The sequence below is a fragment of the Papio anubis genome, chromosome 4 (genome assembly GCF_008728515.1).
Source record: "Papio anubis isolate 15944 chromosome 4, Panubis1.0, whole genome shotgun sequence".
Taxonomy (NCBI): domain Eukaryota; kingdom Metazoa; phylum Chordata; class Mammalia; order Primates; family Cercopithecidae; genus Papio; species Papio anubis.
The window spans coordinates 23,164,686-23,179,757 of NC_044979.1; the positions used below are offsets into that span (position 1 = coordinate 23,164,686).

Below are 15,072 nucleotides of genomic sequence, written 5' to 3' on the forward strand. Positions count from 1 at the left end.
CCTCCGTCCTCAGCCTCCCAAAGTGCTGGGATTACAGCTGCAAGCCACTGCACCCAGCCTGAATCACTCTTTTATGCGTCTCTCTGCGATACTCTATGTACAGTTTCGGGAGCATATAATACTTGCATATGTCTATGGTACAGTGTTGAATAAAATAGGCACAGTCTTTGTACTCAAAGGATTAAAAGTCTAATACTCTTTAAAAACTTATCTTTTAAAAATTAATTGCTATTATAGAAGAAATACGTAAATAGTCTTTTTGCAAAAACACATAGATAAGGTTCAGGTTTCTGATTGCTCCCATTCCCTTCTTTATTTTCCTAACGGTAATCACTATTATCAGTTTATATGTCATTTTTCCCCCTAAGGTTTTGCTTATCCTGTACGTATGTAGAGAACATGTATGACTTCTTTTTTAGTGTAAAAACAGTTGGCTGGGTGTGGTAGCTCATGCCTGTAATTCCAGCACTTTGAGGTGGTCAAGGCAGGCAGATCACTTGAGTCCAGGAGTTCGAGACCAGCCTGTCTATCATGACGAAACCCTGTTTTTATTAAATATACAAAAATTAGCCAGGTGTGGTGGTGCATCCCAGCTACTAGGGAATCTGAGGGATGAAAATCGCTTGAATCTGGGAGGTGGAGGTTGCAATGAGCCAAGATCACACCATGCATTCCAGCCTGGGGTACAGAATGAGATTGTCTCAAACAAACGAACAAGACAAAACAAAACACAACTGTTATACAGTACCTACAATTAGTTTTCTTTTCATTCAGTATGTTAGTATGTCCAGATTTAGTTCTTTAAACTGCTTTATTTCATTTTATTGGTATACAGTAACTTAGCCTTTCCTATTGATAGACATTGGGAGTCCCAATTTTTTGCTATTGCAAAACATTCCTGCAATTGCTTGTACTCATAGAGATGTGCAACTGTTTCTCTAAGGCAGTCATACAGAGGTGGAGTTAGTAGATCATAGAGGATTTGTGATTACCCTTGAAATTTTACCATTGATGTTACTCTTTTTTTAACCTTCTTTTTTTGGAGGGTCTTATTTTTCTTTTTGAGTCAGTCTCACTTTGTCACCCAGGCTGGAGTGCAGTGGCGTGATCTTAGCTCACTGCAAGCTCTGCCTCCTGGGTTCAAGTTATTCTTATGCCTCGACCTCCCAACCATTCATGTTACTCTTTTTTTTTTTTTTTTTGAAAGGGAGTCTCGCTCTGTCGCCCAGGCTGGAGTGCAGTGGCCCGATCTCCGCTCACTGCAAGCTCCGCCTCCTGGGTTCCCGCCATTCTCCTGCCTCAGCCTCCCGAGTAGCTGGGACTACAGGTGCCCCCCACCACGCCCGGCTAATTTTTTGTATTTTTAGTAGAGACGGGGTTTCACCGTGTTAGCCAGGATGGTCTCGATCTCCTGACCTCGTGATCTGCCTGCCTTGGCCTCCCAAAGTGCTGTGATTACAGGCGTGAGCCACTGCGCCCGGCCTCATGTTACTCGTAAAGTTGTACCTTAGAGCAGTTTATCTTATGTCACTCCCCTCCTAACAGACATTTTATCCTTTTTAAATCTAACAAATTAGACATTGTTGTTATTTTATAGAGAAATGTGTGATTCAGTTTACCCATATTTTTACCACATCTTTCTTTACCATCCATCTTCAATTTCTGACTGTGGCTGGGCACAGTGGCTCACGCCTGTAATCACAGCACTTTAGGAGGCTGAGTCAGGCGGATCACTTGAGGCCAGGAGTTTGAGAACAGCCTGTTCAACATGGTGAAACCCCGTCTCTACCAAAAATACAAAAATTAGCCAGGTGTGGTGGTGTGTACCTGTAATCCCAGCTACTTGGGAGGCTGAGGCAGGAGAATCCCTTGAACCCAGGAGGCGGAGGTTGCAGTGAGCCGAGATCGTGCCACTGCACTCCAGCCTGGGCGAAAAGAGTGAGACCCTTCCACAAACAAACAAACAGAAAAAAACAATTTCTGACTGTCCTCCTGGATCATTTTCCTCCTTCTTAAAAAACATCTTCAGAAGTTTCATTAGTGGAAGCCTTTTACTGGTTAATTGCCTGTTTTTGTTTATTTAATTTTTAATTTAGCCTCATTTCTCTTTTTGAGTCAGGGTCTTACTATGTTGCCCAGGCTGGCCTTGAACCCCTGGGCTTAAGTGATTCTTCTGCCTCAGTTTCCCAAGTAGCTGAGATTGCACGTGTTGGCCGCTGTGCCTATTTTTAGCTGTTTATCATGAAAGTTTTTAAGCATACATGAAAGTAGAACAAATATTATGATGAAATCCAGTATTTCCATTCCTCAGTTTCCTGTTATTGATATTTTATCATTTGATGTTTAAAGAGGGGTCTCTTTACTTCTCTGTGTCTTCTTTCCTGCTGGAATATCCTATCATGAAGTCTGTAAATACTTCAGAATGTGTCTCCTAGAGAAGAGGTTAAAAAAAAAAACCCACAATATTCTCATTCCTAATGAAATTAGCAGTAATTCCTTAACATCGTCTAACACCTAGTCCACATCAAAGTCTTTTCAGTTGTCTTTGAAATGTCTTTTTATAATTTTACTCTCATTTTTCAGGGTTGTTATTTCCTAGGCGCACTCAGTTGTAGGTTGACAGTAATTTTCTCTTCATATCTTGAAGATACATCACTGCCTTCTGGCTTCCTTGCTGTTACTTGCTGTTAACTCTAATGATCATTCCATTGGGTGAAGGGTTCTTTCTTTATGGCTTCTTTTATGGTTCTTGTTGTCTAGTGTTCTGCAATTTTACCACTTTGTGTCTGGATGTGGGCTTATTGATCCCACTTGGGTATGTTGTACTTTCTGGGTCTAGGGATTACTTTTAACCAATTCTTGGAAATTTGCAGCTAGTATCTCTTTCTTTTAAAACTTTGAAAAAGGAAATATACATATATTCAGAAACATGTAAAACATGTACAGTTTCATTATAAAGTGGATATCTTTGTAGACTCTTCCGAGGTCAAAAGCAGTATATTTCACGTACCTCAGAATCCTCCTCCTCCCATATACCCCTTGCCATTTGAAATCCTCTCCCTTTCCTTAGAGGCACTCACTATCACGACTTTTATTACCTTTATGTGCATCCCTAAAATATAGTTTCCTTTGTTGAAATTTACATGACCAGCATCGTATACTTTGTCTTGCTGTTTTTGCTCAAATTATGTTTGTGAGATTCATCTGTGTTGTTACCTGTAGTTCTTCATTTTTATACAGTCGTTATTACTTAAGATAGTTTTTCTTTCCCTTTTCCTCTCTCTCCTGTCCGTTTACTACTCCCATTCATGTGCTTAATGATGTTTCATATTTGTCTGAGGCTTTGTATTTTTTTCACTCTTTTTTTTTCCTCTCTATTCTTTGGATTGCATCATCTCTATCAGTCTGTCTTCAAGTTTGCCAGTTCTTTTTTCTGCCAGTTCAAATGTACTTTTGAGCTCCTCTAGTGACTTTTTCTACTCAGTGTTCAACTCCAGAATTTCCGTTTGGTTCTTTTTAATAATGTCTCTTTATCGATATTGTCTATTTGTTGTGATACTGTCATTATACCTTCCTTCTGCAGTTATGGTATCCTTTAGTTCTTTTGACATATTTATAATGGCTTTTTGAAGTCGGTTAAATTCATCCTCTGGTTGCTGTAGCAGGTAGTGGCTTTTGCCTTTATTTTTCTCTGGTATATGGGTTATACTTTCCTGTTTCTTTGCTTCTTTCTTTTTTTTTTTTTTTTTGAGACGGAATTGCTCTGTCTCCTGGGTTCAAGGAGTTCTCCTGCCTCAGCCTCCCTAGTAGCTGGGATTACAGGCGCATGCCACCACGCCCGGCTAATTTTTTGTATTTTTGGTAGAGATGGAGTTTGACCATGTTTACCAGGCTGTTCTCGAACTCCTGACCTCGTGATCCGCTCACCTCAGCCTCCCAAAGTGCTGGGATTACAGGCGTGAGCCACTGTGCTCAGCACTTTCCTATTTCTTTACATGGCTTGTAATTTTATGTTGGAAACTGAACATCTTGTAAAACATTGCAACAACTCTTGGTACTGATCTTTCAACCCCCTGCTCGTTTCCAGGGCTTGTTACAATTATTTGCTTATTTGTTTAGTGACTTCTCTTTCCCTATTTTAGTGAATTCTGTTTCCCCCTTGCAGTGTTTAAGCCTGTGGTGTTACTCCTTAGGGGCACGGACTTGTGTATGCCCTCATGGCACCTGGCAGTGTTGGGCTGACAGTGTTTGGCAGAGCTTTCTTCTGTTTCTTTTTCTGACCACACCCAGCTTTTTATCTCCACTGATTTCTGGCTGCTCTGCTGTCTTTAACAATACCCTAGGACATAAATTGCTTCTTAGCCAGATCCAAACAACTCTTGAGGTCATTGCACATACAATTTGTTCAGACCCAGGGGGTGCATCCCAGCTGTCTTATTCCCTGGTTCTCACCTGTAAACTAGCTGACCTACAGTTTAGCCTGTAGTTTGAATCTCTTCCAAAATGCCTTTCACTCAACCTTGTGTTTGATATTGCCTTTAGGCTTGAACATCACACTCTTGCACACGAAGTCACTTCCTTTGGGAAAAGATTCTCAGCTATCCCTGGGAACATGTTAAATTATATGAGATACTTTGTATGCTGCTTTTGATTTAAATCTTAGAAAAGTAAAATACACATATTTTGCTACATAAATAGCAAAGCGATAGAGAGGTAAACAGTCCTACATAGTTGATTTTTCTGTATAACGGCAGTTTAACCTTTAATGAGAGAGGCTTTTAAAAGTTGTTAGTTAGGTAGATAGATTTCTAAAACATAAATAAGCTTTTCTTGCTTCCTAAAGGTAATACAGTCCTGAGTTCTATAGTATATGAATATTCATGGTAGATATATGTTGGTACTTTGGCACCTAATTTAAGAGGGGAAATTAAGTATTAGTGCTGATATTTAAACTTTTTCACTTAGCACACTGTTGATAGCTACTGTTTAGTCTGTTTTCTGTCTTTGTATAGTTCATGCAAATAACATGCTTTGTGAAATGTATCTAACAGAAACAATGGACAACTTAAAGTGCTGTTTCTTATTTTCGAAGGTTGTCATTTACAACAGACATGTAACAAATAATTTATTCTTTCTTTTACGTATTCATCAAATGTGTGAATGCTTAGTATTTACTGGAAGCCATGTTGTAGCTGTGTGGTATACTGTCATAAATGTGATGCACCAGGTAATTTCTGCCCTCCTAAAGTTTCCATTCTAGTGGGAACAGACTAATTAGAAAAAATATATAGTTTATAATTTTATGTATATATTGCATGTATGTTTTTTTTTTTTTCTTTGAGACGGAGTCTCGCTCTGTCGCCCAGGCTGGAGTGCAGCGGTGCAATCTTGGCTCACTGCAACCTCCGCCTCCCAGATTCACGCCATTCTCCTGCCTCAGCCTCCTGTGTAGCTGGGACTACAGGCGCCTGCCACCACGCTCGGCTAATTTTTTTTTTGTTTTGTGTTTTTTAGTAGAGACGGGATTTCACTGTGTTGGCCAGGATGGTCTCGATCTCCTGACCTCGTGATCTACCCGCCTCAGCCTCCCAAAGTGCTGGGATTACAGGCGTGAGCCACCGCACCCAGCCATATTTTTCTTTTTTTGACTTTTTTATTGTGGCAAAATATATGGAACATAAACATTTACCATTTTAACCATTTTCAAATGTGCAGTTCAGTGGCATTAAGTACATTCACTTTGCTGTATAACCATCACCACTGTCTGTTTCCAGAAATTTTTTCAGCATCTCAAACGGAAACTCTGTACAATTAAGTAATAACTCCCCATTCTTCTCCCCCAGACCCCTAGTAACCTTGATTCCACTTTCTGTATCTTTGAATTTGTCTATTCTAGATACCTCATAAAAGTGAGATCAGGCTGGTCATGGTGGCTCATGCCTGTAATCCCAGCACTTTGGGAGCCCGAGGTGGGAGGATCACTTGAGCTCAGAGTGCAAGACCAGCCTTTGCAACGCAGGGAGACCCCATCTATATAGATATTTTAAAAATTAGCCGGGTGTGGTGGCACACGCCTGTGGTTCCAGCTACTCAGGTGGCTGGAGTGGGAGGATTTGCTTTATAAAGCCCAGAAGTTTGAGGCGAGGCTGCAGTGAGCTATGATCCCACCACTCACTGCACTGTAGCTTGGGTGACAGAGTGAGACCCTGTCTCAAAAACTAGAAACCAAAAGTGAAAACATAAAATATTTGTCTTCTTGTTACTGGCTTATTTCACTTAAAGCATAGTGTTTTCGGGGTTCATTTATGTTATAGCATGTATCAGAATTTGATTCCTTTTATGACTGAATATATTCTAATATTCCATGGTATGGAGATACCACATTTTGTGTATCCCTCCATTGATGGACACTTGGATTACTTCCCATTTTTTGGCTATTGTCAAGAATACTGTTAGGAACACTGGTGCACAAGTATCTGTTCAAGTCGTTTCAGTTCTTTTAGTATACACCTAGGAGTGAAATTGCTGGGTCATATGCTGATTCTAAGTTTAGCAACCACCAAACTATTTTCTGTAGTGGCTGTACTGCCTTACATTCTTGTGTATTATTGTTTTTTGAAACAGAGTTTCACTGTGTCACCTAGGCTGGAGCGCAGCAGTGCCACATCATGGCTCACTGCAGCCTCTCCCTCCTGGCTCAGGTGATCCTCCCACCTCGGCCTCCTGAGTAGCTAAGACTACAGGTGTGCACTACCATGCCTGGCGAATTTTTGTAGACATGGGGTTTCATCATGTTGCCCAGGCTGGTCTGGAACCCCTGGGCTCAATCGATCTGCCTGCCTCAGCCTCCCAAAGTGCTAGTACTGTGAGTGTGAGCCATTGCGTCCAACCTTTCATGTATTCTTATACATATCTTTTGAACAGGACCCTAAACACAAAACCATGTATACAGCAACACTTTATAAGTGATAAGACACTTTCAAACATAATTTTGAGTGTGTGATTTTATTTTGTGTACTTACTGCATGGTATGTGAGATTTTTGGTGATGCAGGAGCATTATTACACATGTCAGAGTTACTAGTTACAGTTGATGTAGAGAAGAAGAACTCAAGTAACAGGGTAAAAATTTGCCACAGAATTTAACTTTTTAAAAAGTAATGTCGTTTTATTCTTTGGGCATTTGCACTCTACTCCCAAGTGTACATAGCTCCAACATCAGTAATCATGACTTCTGTCTTACCATGTTGGAAAGGGCATGAGTTTTGAAGTTGGGTCCTATTTTTGAATTGTATCTTTAACACTCTAGCTTCAGTTTCATATTTTATAAAGGGTTTAGTGTGTTCTTGTGAGGATTGGATCGTGTATATGAAAAGGATTCTTTTTTGTTTGTTTATTTTGCGACAGGGTCTTGCCCTGTTGCCCAGGCTGGAGTGCAGTGGCATGATCTAGGCTCACTGCAACCTCTGCCTCCCAGACTCAAGCAGTCTTCCCACCCCAGCTTCCCAAGTAGCTTGGACTACAGGCGTGTGCCACCACTGCAGCTAATTTTGTTTTCTTTTGGGTAGAGATAGGGTTTCGCCATGGTGCCCAGGCTGGTCTTGAACTTTTGGCCTCAAGAGATCCATCTGCCTTGGCCTCTGAAAGTGCTGGAGTTACAGATGTGAGCCACCATGCCTGGCAGAATTGTTGTTGAGACAGGGTCTCACTCCATCACCCAGGCTAGTGTACAGTGGCGTGAACATGGCTCACTACAGCCACGACCTCCTTTGGTCAAGCAATCCTCCTGCCTCAGTCTCCCAAGTAGCTGGGACCACAGGCACATGACACCATACCTGCCTAATTTTTAAAATTTTTCATAGAGACAAGGTCTCCCTGTGTTGCCTAGGCTGATCTTGAACTCTTGGGCTCAAGTAGTCCTGCTACCTTGGCCTCCCAAGGTGCTGGGATAGCAGGTGTAAGCCACTGTGTATGGCTAAAAATGAATAATTTTTTCCCCTGCAAAATTAATTCTAAGGACTTCTGCACCCCATTCAGGAAATCTTTGGCTTTTTTTGCCTTTTTCATTTAAAGAGATATTTTATTTCTATGTCTTACAACGTTTTAAATCTTATTATTTCAACTCATTATTTTATGTTATGTTATGTTATGTTATTTGTTTTTGAGACAAAGTTTTTGCTCTTGTTGCCCAGGCTGGAGTGCAGTGGCGCAATCTCGGCTCACTGCAACCTCCGCCTCCTGTGTTCAAGCAGTTCTCCTTTTTCAGCCTCCCAAGTAGCTATGATTACAGGCATGTACCACCATGCTCGGGTAATTTTTTTGTATTTTTAGTAGAGACAGGGTTTCACCATGTTGACCAGGCTAGTCTTGAACTCCTGACCTCAGGTGATGTGCCCACCTTGGCCTCCCAAAGTGCTGGGATTACAGGCATGAGCCACTGCGCCGGCCTTTTTAGTTTTAATTTTAATATTAGTTGTCTGGCTTATGAAGTAAAATTATTCTCTAAATGAAAATTTGGGCAAGGGTATTTTGGAGAGTCAATTTCAAAGCTTATTTTAAAAGCTTGGTTCAGAGGGGTACTGTAATACATTTAGGAAATTGCTCTATACTTGAAATTCCCTAAAAGTTTGTGTTTCTTCATTATTCAGATGAGTACATCAAATTCTAGAGCTTTTGAATTTCTTATCCAAGATCATATAGTTACTTTGTGAAAGAGATGAGTCAGTCAACTCTTTGACCTTGTATTGCAGTATTCTACCACATCAGACTACCCTCCTCCTACCTTTTACTATTTATGAGATTACTTTTGGCAGCCGGCTTCTGTGGCTTCTCTCCATGGTGCTAGAAGTGCACAAATGTACTTACTTTTGTGTTAACTATCTAAAGGATTTCTTGCTCCTTTGACCCTTTTTGTTCCTCTAAACCTCCTACTAAACTGAAAGATATATATTCTTGTAAGCTTTTTTAAAATTAAAAAGCAGATAGAAACAATCAAAAAGCAAAACTTCAGTATATCATTTTTTATTTATAGTAATTTACCTTCTAGAAAGCTTTTCTGTTCATAAGCCCCAATGTATTGTTTCCTTCCCAACATTCCATAAATTACTCCACTAAAACTCTAATAACCTGTAGTTAAATAAATGATATCTTAGAATCAAAGGTATTAGAAGTGTAGATAGCACCCTTTGATTATTTCAGTTTACTTTTCTGTTATTGGAACCTATATTTGAGTCTGTGTTTTCTACAGGTACAGTTTTGGGATGTTTAAAGTTGGAGGACCTATTAGAAGTCAGCTTTAAACTCCTAACTGTATATATGCTGAAAAGTGATAGTGGCAAATCTGGGCATTTCTTTTTTTTTTTTTTTAATTTTGTTTTGAAATATAGATTCACAAGAAGACACTATTTCATTGTATTTTTCTTCTAATTATTAGCAAAAGTGAGAAGTAATTTAATTTTTCTAAAGGAAATGAAAACAATTTTCCTCTTTTTTTAAAGGGCCATTTGAATTGTGAAAAAAATACATTTTTTGCAGCAATTTAGATAACATGGATTTTTCTTTAAAAAATTAGTAGTCTCCTAACTCCATTTTGTCTTTTGTGAAATAACAACATTTTGGTGTCTAAACCTCCATATGTCTATTTTCTTAGTGAAATAAATTAAATATATACACATACAGGGTTTGTATATTTTTATGAAAGTAATTGTATATTCATACTTGCTGTTCTTTAAAAAGTATAACTAGAATAGACATTCTGATCAACATACCTTATATCATAATTACTTAATGATTTTCCTATTAATGGACGGTATACTGTTTGCAGCTTTCTACCCCGCCCCCTTTGTTTTTTTTTTTTTGAGACAGTCTTGCTCTGTCACCAGGCTGGAGTGCAGTGGCACGATCTCGGCTTACTGCCACCTCCGCCTCCTGGGTTCAAGCAGTTCTCTTGCTTCAGCCTCCCAAGTGGCGGGGAATACAGGCGTATGCCACCATGCCCAGCTAATTTTTGTATTTTTAGTAGAGGCAGGGTTTCACCATGTTGGCCAGGATGGTCTCGATCTCTTGACCTTGTGATTCACCTGCATCGGCCTCCCAAAGTGCTGGGATTACAGGTGTGAGCCACCACACCCGGCCTGCAGTTTTCTACTCTTATAATGCTGTAGAACATAGCCAAACACTTGGCTATGTTGGTGTCACTATTTATGTAGGATTGATTCTTAGTTAGGAGGTGGTATAAGGGAGTGGTTAAGAGCACAGATTATCTAGGGCTAAAACTTCATAGAAGGAATCCAGGCTGTACTAATAAGTGTGTAACTTAAGGCAAAGTAATGTGTTCCCATTTCCTCTTTTGAAAGAGGGACTAGATCATTGATCCTCTGTACTTCTCTACTTTGGGTAAAAACTAACTTCTTTGACAGGCTAGATGGGGTTTAAAAAAAAAAAAAAAAAAAAGAAGTTACCTGGCTGTTAACTAAAGAGATTGATCATTTTTTTCATGTATTTTAATCACTTGTAATTCTTCTGTGAACGACTTACCGTTTTCTTGTCTCTTTTTTTTTTTTTTAACTTGTCTTTGTCTTACTGCTTTGTAGGATTTCTTTATACATTCTGAACATCAGCTTTTCTTTATATGTAGCAAATGTATCTTTTACTCTGATGCTTATCTTCAATTTTATTTATATTTTCTTCTTTCCATGTTGCTAAGTTGATTAGTTGATTGCCTCCTTTTATGACTTGTGAATTTTTGTTTTGCTTATGAAGGCCTTTTGTATCCCAAGATTTAAAAAAAAAAAAATTCTGTTTTTTTTTCTTTAACACTTCAATAATTTATTGATCACTAGATCATTTGGGATTTTTTTAAATTGCAGTATTAAATTATATACTATTTTTTTCTTCAAATGGATAGCCCAGAGTCCCATCACTGTTTATGAAATGGTCCAGCCTTCCCAACTTGAGTTATACATTTTATCAAATATTAAAATCTCATAAATTCACGAGTCTGTTTCTAGATTTTTCTAATTTTGAGACAGAGTCTCACTCTGTCACCCATGCTGGAGTGCGGTGGCACAATTATAGCTCACTGCAACCTTGAACTCTTGGGCTCAAGCGATCCTCCTGCCTCAAGCCTCCCAAGTAGCTAGGATTACACCACCATGTGCACCACCATGCCCAGCTAATTTTAAAATTTGTTATAGACATGGGGGCTTTGCTATGTTGTGCTGGTCTTGAACTCCTGGCTGAGTTGAACTCCTGGCCTCAAGTGATCCTCCTGCCTTGGGCTCTCAAAGTCCTGGGATTACAGTCATGAGCCACTGTACCCAGCTATATCTAGATTGTTTTTCTTTGCTCTTTTGTCTATTTTTGTACTAATAGGAAATTATTTAAATTACTGTAGCTTTATAGTATAATTTAGTATGTGATAGGGCAAATTCCCACTTTTTCCCCCAGAAGCTTCAAAATGATTCTCATGCATTTATTCTTGTATGTAACCTTTAGGATCAGTTTGTCCAATTATGTGAAAAATTACCACCATGATTTTGGTGGGATTACTATAGAATTATAGATTAGTTTGCAGGCTCTCAGATTTTAACTTAAAATGGTGATTTCAACCTAACCTTTTAATCTAACAGTGACTTTAGCCTAAACTGTTACCTGAAAATTTAAAACTCCCCATAATCTAAAAAGTTATGTTTTTTAACTTTTCAAAAAATGTTTGTGATATGAAGGTCTATTTGTTCCCTTCTTTCTTCCTGTTTCTTGTAGGCTTTTTGTAGTATTACCATAGGAATACTTTTGTTTAACACATGTTTTTCAGAAGTTTTCATTGGCATATTATTACGTAATTAGTTGTATAGTTAAGGTCTATGGTTCTGTGGCATCCTAGTTTTTCTGAGTTTTAACCTATATTTTCTGTGTCAAGAGTTTGATGTTAGCATGTAACTGTAGATGACTGAGGTCTCTTGTTTTCATTTGATTCGTTTTATAAATTGTGACAAACTTCAGAATAGTTTAATAGTCTTCTAGTTATGTGGCAATATTACTAGGTTTTAGGTCAAAGATGAGACAGTTAAGAGTGCAGTTTTACCTTATTTATTCCCCTAAAATGTGTTACGATTAGTGCTATAGGCTAGTACTAAATGTTTTATCAAGAAAAAAGGAACTTCTTTTATATTTACATTGAATCTAAAATATTAATGATGCCAGGCCTTTTGTTTTGGTATTCAAAAATTTTCAGAAATCCATTCTCAAAGCCATTTCAGGTTGATAACAGTAGTTGCTCAGTCAGTTTTTTCAACTTTTTTGACAGTGTGACTCTTAATTGTTGACTGTGCCATTTTTCCAGTAGTAAACAATGTATTTTGTTTCTTCTCATGCAGGTCGTCAGAGTCCTACATTTTAGCTTTCAGTGCTGAACTTCCTTCTCCCTTAAATTATTATAAACTTTTGCTGCTGTTTAATAAACGTGAAGATGTCTCGCAGTCCTGACGCGAAGGAAGACCCTGTGGAGTGCCCTCTTTGCATGGAGCCCTTGGAGATAGATGATATCAACTTTTTCCCTTGCACCTGTGGCTACCAGATTTGCCGATTTTGTTGGCATCGAATTCGCACTGATGAAAATGGGCTTTGTCCTGCATGTAGAAAGGTAAATACTTCAAAATAACTTCACAGTGATTTGTTTTAATTGTATAGTTTTTCCTGCCATGTATATGAGCAAGTGAATTTAAAAGACTGTGCAAACCTCACCTGATTATCTTATTTTATCATGTATATTATTTTAAGACATAATAAGGTGGAAAGAACACTGCACTGTGAGTCAGGGCCATGTCTTGGCTTTGTTTACTAGCTGTATGATCTTTGTAAAGTCATGTAACCTCTCTGATTGGCCTTTAGTTTGTTGTTGTTTTTATCCGAGGAGAAAGACATGGTCAGGGATGCTTACTGCTTAAGAAAATTAAGAATAGAGAGGTAATGGATTTGGATAGGGTTGCATGAAATTAGAAAAACATGTTATATTACATGTGGGAGGAAATTCACTTCAATTTTCTAGTACAAAATAAGAGAGAAGATGTTTACTAAAGAGGGTTAAAATGACAGAGAAATCCTGGTTCAGAAGATAATAATTGCTCATTTCTTGAGCCCTTATAGCAATTTTAGGCTGGTATTGATATTCCCATTTTACACTCAAGGAAACAGGAGCTTAGAGAACTTATCCAGAGTCATCAACTTGTGAGTAGTAGGTAGGAAGTTTGGAATTCAGATATGTCTTTTGAGTCTATATAGTCCATTCTGAACTATTGTATTATTGAAAAGCCCCTCCTAACTTTAAAAATCTGTTATTTTTAATATTCTGTGAGTTTTATTGTTTTGATAAGCACCAGCAACACAATTACAGTATAGTGAATTAACTACCAGGATAGGTAGGACTGCTGCATATGTATTTTGAAGGACTTTATTTGTGACCTTAGGGATTAATGCAAATATCTGCCACTTTATTATGGAATTTGCCTTTTCTTTAATGTTTGTATAATTTAAACTTTATTTTCTAGTTATGCATTTCAAAGACCTCTTGTGTTCATTACTGTCAAATTTTGAGAAAGCTGAAATGTGCTTTAGATATCTAAAATTTAAAAAATAATCTACCTCTCAGTTTTCTTATCTGAGAATTTGTGGTAAATCTCAGAAGGCGGTGCATTGTTTATTTATCATTAGATTTTAAAGATTAATCCAGTGGGTATGTATATGTATTATATGAATAAAAAGTTAGGTCTATTTCAATGTTAATGTAGTTTATACATTTATATAGTTACATATATATTGTATATATAACATATATAATGTGTGTATATAATTTGCATATGTAATATTTCACATAGTTAATATAGTTTAAGAAATGTGAATGGAAAGGTAAATGAAAACCCTAACATTAGCTTTGGGCAAAATCTATATAAATTTTTGTTTATGAATTTTAAACAATTATATTTTAGAAATTGGTTCCCAGTCTTTCCATAAGAAGACAATCATATTGAACTATTTCATCAGAAGTAATGACTTTCAGGATTGCCCAAGACTCTAAGGATTGTAAATTTGTTGGCTTCATGTGTTTATCTTTTTTCTTTTCTTTTTTTTTCCCCTTTGGGATGTTACGAAGTCACCTTAAAAGGACCAATTATTAAATTGTCATTAGAGAAAAATAAGTTATTTGGGGAAATTACAAAGAAAACCATTTCAGTCTTAAGAGATTACCTAAAATTACTTCAAGTCCTTAGAAAGTTAAAAAAAAAAAAAAAGATTTTAAAGGTAAAAACAGTATAACTTTAGCAACACTTGATATGAATAAAAGGGTGTCCTGGGAATACCAGAAAGTGTGAGGAATCTCTGAAAGACAAGAAGGATGTTGGAATCAATTTCAAGGAGGAAGCATTAGATCAGCTCAAGAGAAAACTGCTTAAAAAAAAAAAAAAAAAGGAATGACAGTGCCTCAGGATCCTAGGAAACATATCAGTGTAGTTGGTCGAGTATGGTCTCAGAGCAGCCTTATGGGCCTACCCCCTTTTTTGTACCATGTAGCAGAGACAGATGCCCTCTAATTAAAACAGTGATTATAAATTTGAATCAGAGCCTTAAGGTTAATGGAAGATTCTGGAGGGACTAGGAGCTTCTATGCCTAGCAGATTACCTGTCTAGCAATATGTCTTTGCTACAGTCACAAAGGAGAATCTTGCAGTAAACAGAAATAGCATTTATAGGCAGATTACCAGGATTCTCACATGTAAAGATGTACAAAAGCAAATAATTAACACAGATTTGAGGAAAACCAACATCATGAAAGAGAAGCACAAAAATCAGTAAATAGAAGATCCTAACACAGGAAACAAAACAGAAAGACATTTAAAACTATCATTGGTACCTTTCAGAAAGGAAAGAGAGAATGGCATATTCATGTAGAAAGACTATATTTCCTTATGAAAAGAACCAATTAGAGAGATCTTGAAAAAGCTTATAGATGGCCTGAAAAGCAACATTTTAAGAGCAAATTGGTAAATTGGAAGCTTGTGCTGAGTGAGTTTTTATT

The 15,072-nt window shown here is 37.7% G+C and overlaps 1 protein-coding gene across 7 annotated transcripts in view; it reads left to right on the plus strand.

Moving 5' to 3' along the window:
• The window catches only part of CNOT4 (CCR4-NOT transcription complex subunit 4), a 144,275-nt gene that overhangs the window by 55,334 nt on the left and 73,869 nt on the right, over nucleotides 1-15,072 (plus strand). For 6 of the 7 annotated variants that reach the window (XM_009203911.1, XM_009203912.2, XM_003896633.3 and 3 more), the window contains exon 2: nucleotides 12,377-12,642. In XM_009203911.1, the coding sequence (XP_009202175.1) occupies nucleotides 12,469-12,642 (174 nt within the window). In that variant the 5' untranslated portion in view covers nucleotides 12,377-12,468. Of the gene's footprint in view, nucleotides 1-12,376; nucleotides 12,643-15,072 lie in introns of those variants that run through there. The other variant, XM_021936303.1, reaches the window with a different exon arrangement.